Source organism: Thalassophryne amazonica, chromosome 19, assembly GCF_902500255.1.
Source record: "Thalassophryne amazonica chromosome 19, fThaAma1.1, whole genome shotgun sequence".
NCBI lineage: Eukaryota > Metazoa > Chordata > Actinopteri > Batrachoidiformes > Batrachoididae > Thalassophryne > Thalassophryne amazonica.
Genome location: NC_047121.1, coordinates 57461838 through 57477261, shown reverse-complemented (window position 1 = coordinate 57477261; position 15424 = coordinate 57461838). Strand labels below are relative to the sequence as shown.

At 48.3% G+C, this 15424-nt stretch overlaps 1 protein-coding gene across 3 annotated transcripts in view; it reads left to right on the top strand.

Annotated features, from left to right (window-relative positions):
• The window catches only part of LOC117531688 (formin-1-like), an 85176-nt gene that overhangs the window by 4938 nt on the left and 64814 nt on the right, over positions 1–15424 (top strand). For 2 of the 3 annotated variants that reach the window (XR_004566701.1, XM_034194790.1), the window contains exon 4: positions 5198–5355. Coding sequence is in view for 2 of the 3 variants with exons in the window: in XM_034194790.1 (XP_034050681.1) it covers positions 5198–5355 (158 nt within the window). In the remaining variant the exon portion in view is untranslated. The remainder of the gene's footprint in view (positions 1–5197; positions 5356–15424) is intronic. The other variant, XM_034194791.1, reaches the window with a different exon arrangement.

Genomic DNA, 15424 nt, shown 5'->3' with positions numbered 1-15424 from the left:
GACAATGGATCCGGAACTCAAAGGAAAAGGATTACAGGATGTTGATGATGTTTCTGTTGTGTGCAGCAACGGACAGGGAGCTGTTTTTGGAACATTTCATACTTTGGTGGCTCAAGTCTACTCATGAAACCATGTGCTGGTTATGTGTACCGCCCTACGAGACCACCTTGGGTCCCATCTGGATTAATGCTGGAAAGTCACCACCTGTGTTACGTTGGCATCCCCCCGGTCTGATCCTGTTGCAACTGTTGTCAGTAATGAGGCACCTGTGTATCAAATCACACTTGGGAAAATGTGTCACATAATCAAAGCGTCTCATATTCCACTCACTGACATCACATGTATTAGAAATTACCAGGTCCTCTTTATGGAACCGCTCACTGGAAGCAGAGTCATTCCGACAGTACAGAAGGAGAGAGATGGTACCAAAGACATCCATTGGTCATCGTAGCTCAGTTGTTAGCGTCCAGGTCTCCCAGCTCTTCAGTAAGTCCAAAACTCTGAAGACATGGCTCAATATCCACCTTGGCCTCGTGATTCCTAAAGTTCTTTGATTCGTACAGGCGCAAAAAGCAAACGGCGTCATTCCTGCAGTAGTTCTGAGGTAGACAATGTGGTGCAAAAAGTCAAAATGGTCCCTTTTCCGTGATCATGTGAAAGAGTTTTCACCATCTTTGGCTTCTTTCTGCAGGGTTCACATCTACCTGAAGAGGCCTTCTGATGCCTCATCTAGGGTGACGTTATATCGACTTTTTGTGTTTACGTCTTGACGGGTACCACATTTCCTCGTTTTTAATCCTTTTAAATAAAACTATTTTCCATGTGACTTCCATCCATCCATCCATCTTCTACCGCTTCATATGACTTCCAGTCTTATTTATTCTTATTCTGATCTTGATCCTGTAAATCAGTTTCCTGTCCTTGTTTGTGGCCTGGATTTCCTTATGTTGTCGCTGGAGGAAGCATCCAGACCTCTAAGTGTGTTTGGGCTCTGCAGCTGGAGATAATGCTGAGCTAACAGCACAGACAACAGCAGCCCAATTTACTGGATCAATGTCCGTCTGTCCGCAGACAAACAGGCAGTCTGCCCTCACAGCCGACCTCATCCTTTTATTTATTCATCCCTGAATAATCCCATGATTCAATTTAATGATGATGGTTAATCTCTGTCAGGGGACACAGAAAATAATCTCAAATATGTATCTACGTTTATGTTGTTACTGACTTTAAAATCCAAAGTAATATTTTTAAATTCAACATGACAGTTTGATTTGGCTGCAGTTTTGCTTTGAGTCAAACTGGATGCATTCTGACTTTTATGAAGTCGGCATATTAATTTAGAGTGAAACATTTTAATCCCAATCCTGACTGTGTAAAGATGCACATTGGACAATCCCATGGCGCCTGAGATGCTGCTCGCTGAGTCTGCATTGTCCATCTGAATGTGGTATTCATAACTGATGTGTAACACTAATAAAACACTGACCTTCAACCACGATATTCATGTCAGTGTGCATCAGCGGTGCCAGATAGAGAATCACAAAAATATACAAATCACACCTTGATTTTGGAATATTGTCTATAAAACGACGTGCGAACCAGTCAGATTATCAATGCAAGCGCTGATCTGGATCTACAGCCATGCACATCTCTATATCAGTGTGAAGTAGATTTGGTTCTTTTTCAAAAAAGCACTTTTGGAGTGTTGTTGTTTTTTAATTGATCAGGTTTGTTTTAACATTGGGTGACACTGGTCTTTATGGAACGCTGGTTGGACAATTTTTTATACAGTGAAAGCAAGATGTATTATGTCTAAACAGACACTTATCTGATTCTATCTACTAATATAATCAACAGGTTGGTCATTGTTTCTGTCTGGCAGCAGCCTATAATCAAGATTCTTGAAATGGAGCAATATCACCACCTGGTGGACATTTACCATTAACACAGGCACAATAGAGTTTCACCAAGAGCTCTAGTTTTACACAAGAAACATGTTTTTGTTTCAATAATAAAAAAAAATTATGATTGTATAAAAGCTCTAAGGAGCCAGTCTGCCAATATATAGACCTTGCTGCCTGTCTGTGTCCTTCCTTGGACGAGACACTTCATCTACATCATTCCTGTCCACCCAGCTGTAAAGGAGTACTGGCTCGGCTGGGAAAGTAACTTGCATCTTGTCCAGAGGAAGTCATCGACTTTCATTTGTTTTACACTACAGAATCTGGACATGAGCACCGGCACCAATGGACCTCAAGGTCTAGACAGGACTGCCATCTAACTGCGACATGTTGGACTTTCTGAGTCTCCTGTTGTTCTGAACCTGAAGCAGATTAAACCAGATTCGGGGGATTCTGTCCAGCCACGGATCCAGATAACAGAATCACTGTCAGCGGACAGCAAATTCAAGTGTTAAATTCAGCCAAATTTACACCACCTATTAGCGTTCAGTCACACGTTTCTACAAGTGTTATTTTAACTCCATCCATGAGTGAGTGAGAACTGAGAAGAACACGGTTAAAGTGTTGTCTAATAGTCCGAATGTGGTAGGTTCAAACCCACGCTGGATGTAGTGTGATTTTCATAATCCAAACACTTGTGACTTTGTGGTGTAATCTACATCATCACCACACACTTTACGAATTGTACTGTTAACACTCTCAGTCACCTCAAATTGCTGTACACAAGGAAGGTCTAGACCTGACACCGAAAGCTTTAGTGTGGACACATAAACAAATTAACACTGTGGGTGTTAAGTCCAAACCTCTGGTTTTGTGGTGTAACAAGTCCAGCTTTGAACAGTTTTTCAAAGAACATCCATTTAAAACTTATCCTGCTCACAAACAAACAAACCAGTTAAAGGTAAACTGATAACCACCTGAGGTAAACACACAGCAGGTTTTCTGATCAGGAAGAGATGTGGAAGAGTTTAAAGAAAGACTTTGCTTTTAGTGGTTCCATTTCTGCTCCGCACGATAAAACCTCAGCAAAGCGTTCTCTGGCCACAAGATCAGACTGAGAGACAGGAAAAAAAAAAAAATCAAAAAACAACCATTAGCATGAGAAGCTTCACAGAATCTGAGTTGTTGCTGCAGACAGTGAAACCAAAATACAAACAAACAAACAAACAAAAAAAAAACACCAAAATGTATTTTCGAAATTTAATATTTTCATTCATGTTAAATCTATTTTCCAAACTGTTCAAATCATTTATTTATTATATATTTATAACAATGAAAGGCTGAGGGTTTCATTTTATCCAATCAGATTTCTCCCTGTTGTCTCCAGGTGAAAAGTCTTCTCTGAGGGCTTCAGTGAGTCCGTCTGCCATTAAAACTAATGGGGATGATGTTGTGGGTTTGTCATTTTCTTTAGCCAATAAGATTTCATGTTTGCTATGCTGGACGTGTTCTTTGATGCTCTGTGACTTGCTAGCTGGTTAGCAGCAGCGACATCAGCAGTGTGGTTGATCACTGAGCCAGTTAGCTCACTGAAGCTAGGCTAACACATGATGTAGCCTTTAAGTTCAAGTTTTTATTCATTTAAACTCTTTCTTGGTGTAGTTTTGTTTGTTTGTTTGTTCTTGCAAGTTTTTATAGTTGTTTTTTATGTACAATGGTTGGAGGAGGAGAAGAAACTAATTTGTTACTGGATTTACTGAGCTGCTGTGAACTGAATGAGCATGTTATTGAACTGTATATTAAGAAAGAAAGGAGGGCAGACTTTATCTTCAAGTGATGACCAGCTTTGGTAAATTTAATTCGTTTTTAGGCATTTTTACTTGCTATTGGTTACTGATTGTTTTAGATAATGTGAATGATGTCTGTGGTCTGGCTGTATCAGTGTGTGTGTGCAGCTTGGCTGGAATTTATTGAATTCTTTGTGTTATTTGTGTTTATGGCATTTTTGCTTGGCGGGTGGTTCTTTGAGTAACTGATTGTTATGTTTGTCGTAATGACATTTGGGATATATGTGATGTCTGTGATGCTGCATCATGTCATACTGTGTAATGGCGGCACATCCTTCATGGTTTCCTCGTCTCTATGTCTTGTAACGCTCATAGTTATTGACCTTCGTGTTAATGCACTTTATTCCACTTGATAAAAATGACAGTGGAGTGTTTGTGTAGTTTGACAGTAGCCCATACATGATTTTTGGGAACCTAACTTTAAATGGAACCGAAGCTGATCTGCACCATCAGACTGCTGCTTTAACAGCAGACAGAGTACACGGTCAAATGTGCACAGTTTGTCCACAGGCAGTAAACATTAGCTCACTGTTAGACTCATAAATCAACAGCCACATTAACAGACGTGAGTCATTCATTACTGACTGGAGCTCAGAGTTGCTGCTGTGCGTCTTAGGACTTATCGCCCTGAGGGGGGGGGGGGGGGGGGGTCTGTCTGTTGCTTTGTGTCTGTCTGTCAGCAGGACAGCACCAAAACAAACGAACCGATGAGGAAAAATTAGGCCTGACACAGAAAGAAATGTTAACCTGAAGGTCTGAGCTGCAAAAAGGAGCAAATTCAGAAACTCTCCAAGATGCCTGGAATGTTTTCTTCATCAGTAGCACTAGAGAACATCCATCTGCCAACGCCGAACAGGCCCCAGCTTCCAGGAATGTAACAAAACAATTATTACAGTAAAATCCTTTGTGTCACGTAGAAGAATAAATCCAGGTCAACACCAAAGTTTCTTTCTCCCAATGAAGTTTGATTAAAAAAAAATGTAGAAAATGAGCAATGCTGCTGAAAAACAAAAGCATCAACGATCACATGACCTCTGTGGGCGTAAAACGTGGCTCTGTCACATGGTGGGGCTAAATGCACATTTTTAATTTTGGGACTTGCGTTCTGCCAATCAGGTAAACTAAATGAATTATCTCTGTGTGTGTGTGTGATATTTGGGTCGTTGCTGCTGGCATCAGTCATCTCTGTAGTTTGCCTGAAGTTTGGACTTCTCCCATTTTCCAGTCAGGAGTTTCACTGCACCATCCAGCATTATCACAATGAAGGTTATTTGTTATGATAATTCATTATGTCCTGACCTATTTTTATTTTTTCATCAATGAGCTACACTCAGCTGAGACGTGAACCATGTCATGTGATGCACATGTCTCTGATCTGATGAAGTTGTTTTCCTGTTATGGATTAAACGGCGTGAAGTTTTAATTGTTCCTGTGTTTCTCTTCTGACAGAAGATTCCCTCCTGCGTCAGAATGACAAGTGCATGCTGGACTCCGATGACTCTCTTTCCCGTGCCCCTCGACCAAATCACCTGGACTTCCTCCGCATCACACCACCTGAGGATGACATCATCGGGGACACACCCTACTATCCCAGACTGGAATGCACGGTGAGCTTTGAGCTGTGTATCCCAGCAGTCCAATCAGGGACCCGCAGGGATTTATGTTAGTGTGTATTCAGGCGTTCAATCACCTGATCAGGAATTCTTGTAAATGGATTAACAGGCCACAAATTCAAATCCGTGCACTGGAATGCTGGGTCAAAGGTCGCTGTCCAGCTGAAAATTATTTTGTTCAGTGGAGTCTCACCTTCTCCTGCAGACTTTATTCTCTGTTGTGAGCAGCAACACAAAACCAAAGATGCTACAAAATATGGACAGAAAAATAATTGTTATTCCTGTTTTGAGCCTAAAATTAGAGGGATGCATATTAGAGTGCACACCTCAGCCAGAACATCCAGTCTGTTTTTAACTCTTCCTGATCAACAGTCTCAAAGTTAATGGGCGTTTCTTACATATTCCAGAGCAGGTGGCTCTGTGGGTTAGGAGTTGGACCTCCAACCTACAGACCTGTGTTTGATTCCAGGTGTGTGCCCCAGTGCCTGGGTCCTTGAACCAGACACTTCATCTGCATTGTCTCAGTCCACCCAGCTATAAATGGGCATCAGCCTTGGCTGAGGAAGTAACTTGTGATGGGCTGGAGTACGACCCTGGAGGATTGGTAGAGTCGCATCCACTTCATCATCCATGTTTTAATTTCCAGTACAAGCAGCTCATCCATTCTCTGTCCTTGGCCAAATTTACTTACTGGGGACTTTCCTTCCTGGATATTTGAGCATCTCACCCTATCAGAAATGTAAGCCGAGATATTCAGTGCAGGAATCTCATTTACGCTGCGACCTTCTTTTGGTCATTACACAAAGTTCATGACTATAGGTGAGGAGAGGAGTGAAAATTGACTGGTAAATCGAGAGTCTCGCCTTTTGGCTCAGTTCCTCCTTCACCATGACGGTCTGGTATAGAATCCATAAAACATCAGACGCCGTCCCAATCTGTCTATCGAGCTCACACTCCATATTACCCCTACCTGTGAAGAAGACCCCAAGATACTTGAACTCCACTTGGGGCAGTAACTCTCCCCTGACCCAGAGGACACAATTTTCAACATTTTCCAACAGAGGACCATGGTCTCAGATTTGGGGTGCTGATTCTCATCCCAGTTGTTTCACATTCTACCTCATATCTGCTCATTGCACATTGGAGGTAATTGCCTGATGAAGCCAGTAGAACCACATCATCTGCAAAAAAAGCAGAGATGCAAACTGGACACCCTACGGTCCCTGACTGCACTTTGAAATCCTCTCCATGAACATCATAAACAGGACTGATGACAAGAACGAGCATTGTTGAAGTCCAGCACCCACCAGGAACAGGTCTGATGGGATGCAGATAATGTGGATACATGTCCTACTTCATATAGAGACCTGGTCATATAGAGACCTGAAACCACGTAGAGATCGTCCCTTTCATGCTACGGTATTCGGGGATAAGAACCGGCACAACACACCTCAGAGCCTCCCTGTGACTTAACCCTTAATCTAACTTTTAGGGAAAAGCAGCCCAGAAGGTCAAGGTTTGAAACCTTTTCCTTACTGTGGAAAAGCTTAAATGGTCTGCGAGGATGTCCATGGTGCACCTGGACATTCCATCACTGTGCCGTGGTCTTTTTTAACCACGGTTGAATTTTAAAGATTGTCAGGAAAAAAAAATTCCATCACAACCTTCGACCTTTGTATTTCTGTGGAGCCCATAATGATGACATTCATTTAACATCACAGGGATGTTTTCTGGAAGTGACGCGGTTGTGCTAAAGTTATACTGCAGCCATGCTATGGTGTCTGCACTTTTTTCCAAGCTTGGCATGTCGGGACATCATGCTTTGTGGTCAATGCTATATGTAGGCAGCCGCGATCTTCACACACAGGTTTGTCGCAGTTCTAGAACCCTAAATCCCAGGGTACATATCTGTGGACATCATTACGAGGCTTTACGTCTTTTCCAGATGAAGCTCTAAGTACTGAAAAGAAAACACCCATTTTCACAATGTCGAAACTCCGCCCCTTTATCGGAATTTCTACAAAAATATAACGGTAATTATTTGAAAACCAGAAGCAACACCTTTAAGGTTTTGTGATAATTATTTGATTTGTAAAATGCCAAATTAGACATCCTGAAACACAGTATTAAAATGTCGTGGCTCCGCCTCATTTTCTAGACACATCCCCAAAATATAAATAACATAATCCAGGAAAGTCCACCTCTTCAGTTTAATGAAAATGAGTTAATTAACATATTGCAGGGGTGGTGGCCAAGTGATTAATACGCTTGGTTTCAGTGTAGAAGGTTCCGGGTTCAAATCCCACCCCTGCCACATTTCTCCATGTAATGTGGAGTTGCGTCAGGAAGGGCATCCAGCGTAAAACTTGTGCTAATTCAACATGCAGATCCACCTTGTATTTGCTGTGGTGACCCCGAGTGCAAACAAGGGAGCAGCTGAAGGGACTTACTTACTAGTTAATTAACATATTGAACTCCACAATTAAAGTTTCAGTGTTTCATATTTTGTGGCTCTGTTGCTTTTCTGCAAATCTACTTCCAAAGGTCATGTTTTGGATTGCAGGATAATAATCTTCACACTAAGTTTTATAAAAACACAATATTTTATCCCTACAAAGCCCATAATTAAAGGTCAGCTGTGTACCTGCAGCACTGAACCATCTGAGAGAGCGAGGAGAAAAAAACCACACTTCTCTGGAATCCATCATCTCGTCTGTTGTTAACAGCAGAGGTGTGTCCGACCTGCATCTGATGATTACTGTTGTGTGGGCCGCTGAAGAGGAGGTACTACTGGCCCACCACCACCAGAGGGCGCCCTGCCTGGAGTGCGGGCTCCAGGCACCAGAGGGCGCTGCCGCCGACGAAGGCTGCCAGGGTGACAGCTGTCACCCATTACTGGACACAGCTGACTGCACTCAGGACGGAGGTATATCAGCAGGACAGCGTCTCCACCTCAGTGCCGAGATATCGCCTTGAGATTAAGGTAACCTTCTCTGCAAGCTCATATTGAAGACTCTGATAAACCTTGGTAAACCTTTTCAGGACAGCTGACTACAGAAAGCTACTTGCTTGGATAAGTACTCACCTTTCCTGCTTCATTGTAACAAGAGGTGGAGGCGGCTTCTCCCCTCTCTGTCTACTGGGTGCTGTCGCACCCATACCTGTGTGTTTGTGCTCTTTCCCGCCAGCAGTACCGGATCCGACGAGCGGAGGCAGTGGCCACCTGGGAATTCGGGACTTGGCGGTTCCAGTACTTCTGGGGTTCGGTGGCAGAGGAAATCTGGGTGGTTCCGGTTCGACTAGGACGGACGCCTCCTACCTTCGAGCCTGCCCACACGACACCAGCAGATTTCGGCTTCAAACTCCAAATTATTAATTGTTGTATTGGTTGTGCTCTTTTCACAACAGTAAAACTTGTTATTCACCTTTCTCCATTGTCCGTTCATTGCGCCCCCTGTTGTGGGTCCGTGTACCTACACTTTCACAACAGGATATCTCGGCCAGCGTCATGGATCCCGAGGGGCGTCAACCGGCTGTTGAACGGCCAATGGAAGAACAGGGCGCAGCGGCGGCTTCGGGAGGGGTAGTCGGTGAGTTGCAGCGGATCCTCACCGCTTTCACCACTCGGATCGATTTCATGACCGAGCAGCACGTTCTCCTAAACCGCAGGGTGGAGGCTCTCGCCGCACAAGTGGAAGCGCGCCCTCCGGGCGCCGCTGCGGCTCTCCCTCCCGAGGACCCTGCGTGTGAGAATGACGTTCCACTGGTCGTTCAACGGTCCCTTCCTCCGTCCCCAGAAGCATACATAAGCCCTCCAGAACCGTACGACGGCTGTGTGGAGACGTGCGCGGACTTCCTTATGCAATGTTCGCTCGTCTTCGCTCAGCGTCCCGTGATGTACGCAGCTGATGCTAGCAGGGTAGCTTATGTGATAAATCTGCTTCGCGGGGAGGCACGCGCTTGGGCTACAGCGCTCTGGGAGCAGAACTCACGGCTCCTTCAGTCATACGCCGGGTTTGTACGGGAGCTCAGAACGGTGTTCGATCATCCCAACAGAGGAGAGTCCGCTTCAATCGCATTACTGTCCATACGACAGGGACGTCGGAGCGCAGCTGCCTATGCAGTCGCCTTCCGCATCGCGGCAGCGAGATCCGGCTGGAATAGCACTGCCCTCCGCGCTGCCTTTGTAAATGGATTGTCTCTGGTCCTAAAAGAGCACCTGGTGGCTAAAGACGAACCGCGGGATTTAGATGGGCTCATTGATCTGGTCATACGGCTTGACAACCGGTTAGAAGAACGTCGCCGGGAGCGAGGCGAAGGGCGTGGCCAGGCACGCGTCGTCCCTCTCCCTTCCGGTTCCGATCGAGCACCGCCTTCCCCACGCTCCACAGCCCCTGCGCTCCGTGGGGTCACAGCTCCCCCTACTGACGAAGCTAGGGACACGAGTAGGGCAACATTTAGGGCACCAGATGCACAGAGGAGATGGACCCACGGAGCGTGTCTTGTTTGTGGTTCAATAGAGCACCATGTGAGAGACTGCCCCGAGCGGTCAAACGCCAAATGCCCGCCCCTAGAGACTGGGCCAGGGGTGGGTCAAAACATTCACGTGGGACACACCCACATTGCTACACGACTCCCAGTCACGATCCTGTTTGAGGATTCAACCCTGAAGGCCCCAGCACTGGTGGACACGGGCTCTGAGGGGAATCTGCTTGACAGTAGATGGGCCAGGGAGATAGGGCTCCCTCTGGTGGCTCTTACCTCGCCTGTGCAGGTTCGGGCACTAGATGGCTCCCTACTCCCACCAATTACGCACAAGACACCTCCAGTAACTCTGGTGGTGTCAGGTAACCACCGGGAGGTGATCGAGTTCTTCGTGACTAAGGCCACCTCCCGTGTGGTTTTAGGGTTTCCATGGATGCTTAAACACAATCCCCGGATTGATTGGCCGTCCGGGGTAGTGGTTCAGTGGAGCGAAACCTGCCATCGGGAGTGTCTCGGTTCCTCGGTTCCTCCCGGCTCCCAAGCTAAAGAGGAGGTCCGAGTCCCGCCCAATCTGAAGGCAGTGCCAGCGGAGTACCATGACCTCGCTGACGTGTTCAGCAAGGATCTGGCTCTCACGCTTCCTCCCCACCGCCCGTATGATTGTGCCATCGATTTGGTTCCAGGCAGTGAGTTCCCGTCCAGTAGGCTGTACAACCTCTCACGGCCGGAACGCGAATCAATGGAGACCTACATCCGGGACTCATTAGCTGCCGGATTGATCCGGAATTCCACCTCACCGATGGGCGCAGGTTTCTTTTTTGTGGGTAAAAAAGATGGCGGGCTTCGTCCATGCATTGATTACAGGGGGTTGAACGAGATCACGGTTCGCAACCGATACCCGTTGCCCTTGTTGGATTCAGTGTTCACTCCCTTGCATGGAGCCAAAATGTTCACCAAGCTGGATCTTAGGAATGCGTATCATTTGGTTCGGATTCGGAAGGGAGACGAATGGAAGACGGCATTCAACACCCCCTTAGGTCATTTTGAGTACCTGGTCATGCCGTTCGGTCTCACTAACGCTCCCGCGACTTTCCAAGCGTTGGTAAACGATGTCTTGCGGGACTTCCTGCACCGGTTCGTCTTCGTATATCTGGACGATATACTCATCTTTTCCCCGGATCCTGAGACTCATGTCCGGCATGTCCGTCAGGTTCTGCAGCGGTTGTTGGAGAACCGGCTGTTTGTGAAGGGCGAGAAGTGTGAGTTCCACCGCACTTCTTTGTCCTTCCTGGGGTTTATCATCTCCTCTAACTCCGTCGCCCCGGACCCGGCCAAGGTTGCGGCGGTGAGAGATTGGCCCCAACCTACAAGCCGTAGGAAGCTGCAACAGTTCCTCGGCTTTGCAAATTTCTACAGGAGGTTCATTAAGGGCTACAGTCAGGTAGTTAGCCCCCTGACAGCCCTGACCTCTCCAAAAGTTCCCTTCACCTGGTCGGACCGGTGCGAGGCCGCGTTCAAGGAGTTGAAACGGCGCTTCTCGTCTGCACCAGTTCTGGTGCAGCCCGATCCTAGCCGCCAGTTGGTGGTTGAAGTGGATGCCTCGGACTCAGGGATAGGAGCGGTGCTCTCCCAGAGCGGGAAGACCGATAAGGTCCTTCACCCGTGTGCCTATTTTTCTCGCAGGTTGACCCCCGCTGAGCGGAATTATGACGTCGGCAATCGGGAACTCCTTGCTGTGAAAGAGGCCCTCGAAGAGTGGAGACATCTATTGGAGGGAACAGCCGTGCCATTCACGGTTTTCACTGACCATCGGAACCTGGAGTACATCAGAACCGCCAAGCGTCTGAACCCCAGGCAAGCCCGCTGGTCACTGTTCTTTGGCCGTTTTGACTTCCGGATTACCTACCGCCCCGGGACCAAGAATCAGAGATCGGATGCATTGTCCCGGGTGCACGAAGATGAGGTCAAAACGGAACCGTCGGATCCCCCGGATCCCATCATCCCGGAGTCCGCTATCGTGGCCGCCCTCACCTGGGACGTGGAGAAGACCGTCCGGGAGGCCCTGACCCGTGTCCCGGACCCCGGAAACGGACCAAAAAACAGACTATACGTCCCACCAGAAGCTAGGGCTGCAGTCCTGGACTTCTGTCACGGTTCTAAGCTCTCCTGTCACCCAGGGGTGCGAAGGACCGTGGCAGTCGTCCGGCAACGCTTCTGGTGGGCATCCCTGGAGACCGACGTCCGGGACTACATCCAGGCCTGTACCACCTGTGCCAGGGGCAAGGCAGATCATAGAAAAACCTCAGGGCAACTACAGCCATTGCCCGTGCCTCATCGCCCCTGGTCCCACATCGGCCTGGACTTCGTCACGGGTCTCCCGCCGTCCCAGGGAAACACTGTCATCTTCACGATAGTGGACCGTTTCTCCAAGGCGGCCCACTTCGTGGCCCTCCCGAAGCTCCCTACGGCCCAGGAGACAGCGGACCTCCTGGTCCACCACGTCGTCCGTCTGCATGGCATACCATCAGACATCGTCTCCGATCGCGGTCCCCAGTTCACCTCACATGTCTGGAGGAGTTTCTGCCGGGAACTGGGGGCCACGGTCAGCCTCTCGTCTGGGTACCACCCCCAGACCAACGGGCAGGCAGAGCGGGCGAATCAAGAATTGGAGCAGACACTTCGCTGTGTGACAGCCGCGCACCCGACGGCCTGGAGTACCCATCTGGCCTGGATCGAGTACGCCCACAACAGCCAAGTGTCATCAGCCACCGGCCTCTCCCCGTTTGAGGCGTGCTTGGGGTATCAGCCCCCCTTGTTTCCGGTGGTTGAGGGAGAGGTCGGTGTGCCCTCGGTCCAGGCCCACCTACGGAAGTGCCGTCGGGTGTGGCGGGCCGCCCGCTCTGCTTTGTTGCAGGCCCAGACGAGGGCGAAGAAACATGCAGACCGGCGGCGGGCCCCGGCCCCCACGTATCGTCCTGGGCAGGAAGTGTGGTTGTCCACCAAGGACATTCCCCTTCAAGTGGACTCCCCCAAGCTCCAAGAACGATACATCGGTCCCTTCAAGGTCCTCAAAGTCATCAATCCCGCCGCAGTGAGGCTTCAGCTTCCGGCCTCACTGCGGATTCACCCAGTGTTTCACGTCTCCCGGATAAAACCCCATCACACCTCATCCCTCTGCACCCCGGGTCCGGCACCACCTCCTGCCCGGATCATCGACGGGGAACCGGCTTGGACCGTGCGCCGGCTCCTCGATGTCCGTCGAATGGGCCGGGGTTTTCAGTACCTGGTGGACTGGGAGGGGTACGGCCCCGAGGAGCGCTCCTGGGTGAAGAAGGGCTTCATCCTGGACCCGGCCCTCCTGGCCGACTTCTACCGACGCCATCCGGACAAGCCCGGTCGTGCGCCAGGAGGCGCCCGTTGAGGGGGGGGTCCTGTTGTGTGGGCCGCTGAAGAGGAGGTACTGCTGGCCCACCACCACCAGAGGGCGCCCTGCCTGGAGTGCGGGCTCCAGGCACCAGAGGGCGCTGCCGCCGACGAAGGCTGCCAGGGTGACAGCTGTCACCCATTACTGGACACAGCTGACTGCACTCAGGACGGAGGTATATCAGCAGGACAGCGTCTCCACCTCAGTGCCGAGATATCGCCTTGAGATTAAGGTAACCTTCTCTGCAAGCTCATATTGAAGACTCTGATAAACCTTGGTAAACCTTTTCAGGACAGCTGACTACAGAAAGCTACTTGCTTGGATAAGTACTCACCTTTCCTGCTTCATTGTAACAAGAGGTGGAGGCGGCTTCTCCCCTCTCTGTCTACTGGGTGCTGTCGCACCCATACCTGTGTGTTTGTGCTCTTTCCCGCCAGCAGTACCGGATCCGACGAGCGGAGGCAGTGGCCACCTGGGAATTCGGGACTTGGCGGTTCCAGTACTTCTGGGGTTCGGTGGCAGAGGAAATCTGGGTGGTTCCGGTTCGACTAGGACGGACGCCTCCTACCTTCGAGCCTGCCCACACGACACCAGCAGATTTCGGCTTCAAACTCCAAATTATTAATTGTTGTATTGGTTGTGCTCTTTTCACAACAGTAAAACTTGTTATTCACCTTTCTCCATTGTCCGTTCATTGCGCCCCCTGTTGTGGGTCCGTGTACCTACACTTTCACAACAATTACCTAGACAGAGTCTGATGGTTACATGGGTGTAGCCTGATGATTATATAGGTTTGGCCTGATGATTAGATGGGCGTGGCCTGACAATTACATGGAGGAGGCCTGATGATTACCTGGGCCTGGTTTTATGTGTGAAATGTGTCTGCATGCCACAGTAAAAGGTCTGAAAGAAAACACAATCCATTCAAATCTTAGTTCAAAGGTCATGCTGATCAGAAGTAAACATGTCGATTTCACTGTGATCTCACTGCCCGATTACACAAAGGATCGGCAAAGTTAACTTCATCCACGTGAATGTTAATTATCTATCTCAGGGGTCACTAACCCTGCTCCTGGAGGTCACCTGCCCTGTCTACATGCTGCTTTTGGCTTCTCCCCTTTTTCATTTGGGGTTACAACCTGATATGGGTTTGCATGTTGTTTTAAATTTGACACCGGATGCACCCCATATTACATGGAGGATGGGGAGGGGTGGCCTTGAACTGGGAACCTTCCACTCTGGAAATAAGCACACTTAACTGCTTGGCCACCATGCTGCCTGATTATATTTCCAGATTCCATAAAGTGGATGAGAGTCTGTGACTCCCCCTAGATATGACTCCAGTCCATGACAGGTTCCTTCTCCAGGCAAGACCAGGACCTATTTCCAGCAGGGTGGAATGAGATGATGCAGATGAAGTCTAAGGACACAGACAGGTGGCCTGATACAGATCTCCCACTGAGCTTCCGGCTCCAGAATAAAGTCAAAGTGCAGATACATAAATTACAGTCTTCCTGGCATCCGTCCATCTGCGGGAGACAATGGTATAGCGTCCACTTTGTTTTTTGCTTTGTTTGTTTGTTTGTTTGTTTTTTATACACTTTTTAAATTCAATTTCAATTTATTTCATTTACATCGCGCCAAATCACAACAAAGCTGCCTCAAGGTGCTTCACACAAGTGAGGTCTAACCTTATCAACCTCCAGAGCAAGAACACAGGCGAGCGTGGTAAGGAAAAACTCCCTCTGATGATTTGAGGAAGAAACCTTAAGCAGACCAGACTCAAAGGGGCGACCCTCTGCTTGGGCCATGCTCCCGACACAGTTGACAATACAAATATACAGGAAATTTTTGTCTTTCGTTTCTATCTGCACCTGCGCAAATGACTTATCAGTCCAATGCGCGAGTGACAATCTGCTGCATTGTTGCACGTGTACTGTGATGCCTGCTGAGGCTGCCACTGTCACTCCTTCCTCCTAGTCACAGTCTTACTTTCTAGCAAACCTCAGATTTGTGCAGGTTTTAATGTCAGCATGTTGAAATGAGAATAAGCCATAAAGATTCTGACTAACTGGACAGGAGTGCTACTAATTATTGCTTACTGGATTTGTTTACTTAACAACACACTGACTCACACTCTATTTACTTGGTTAC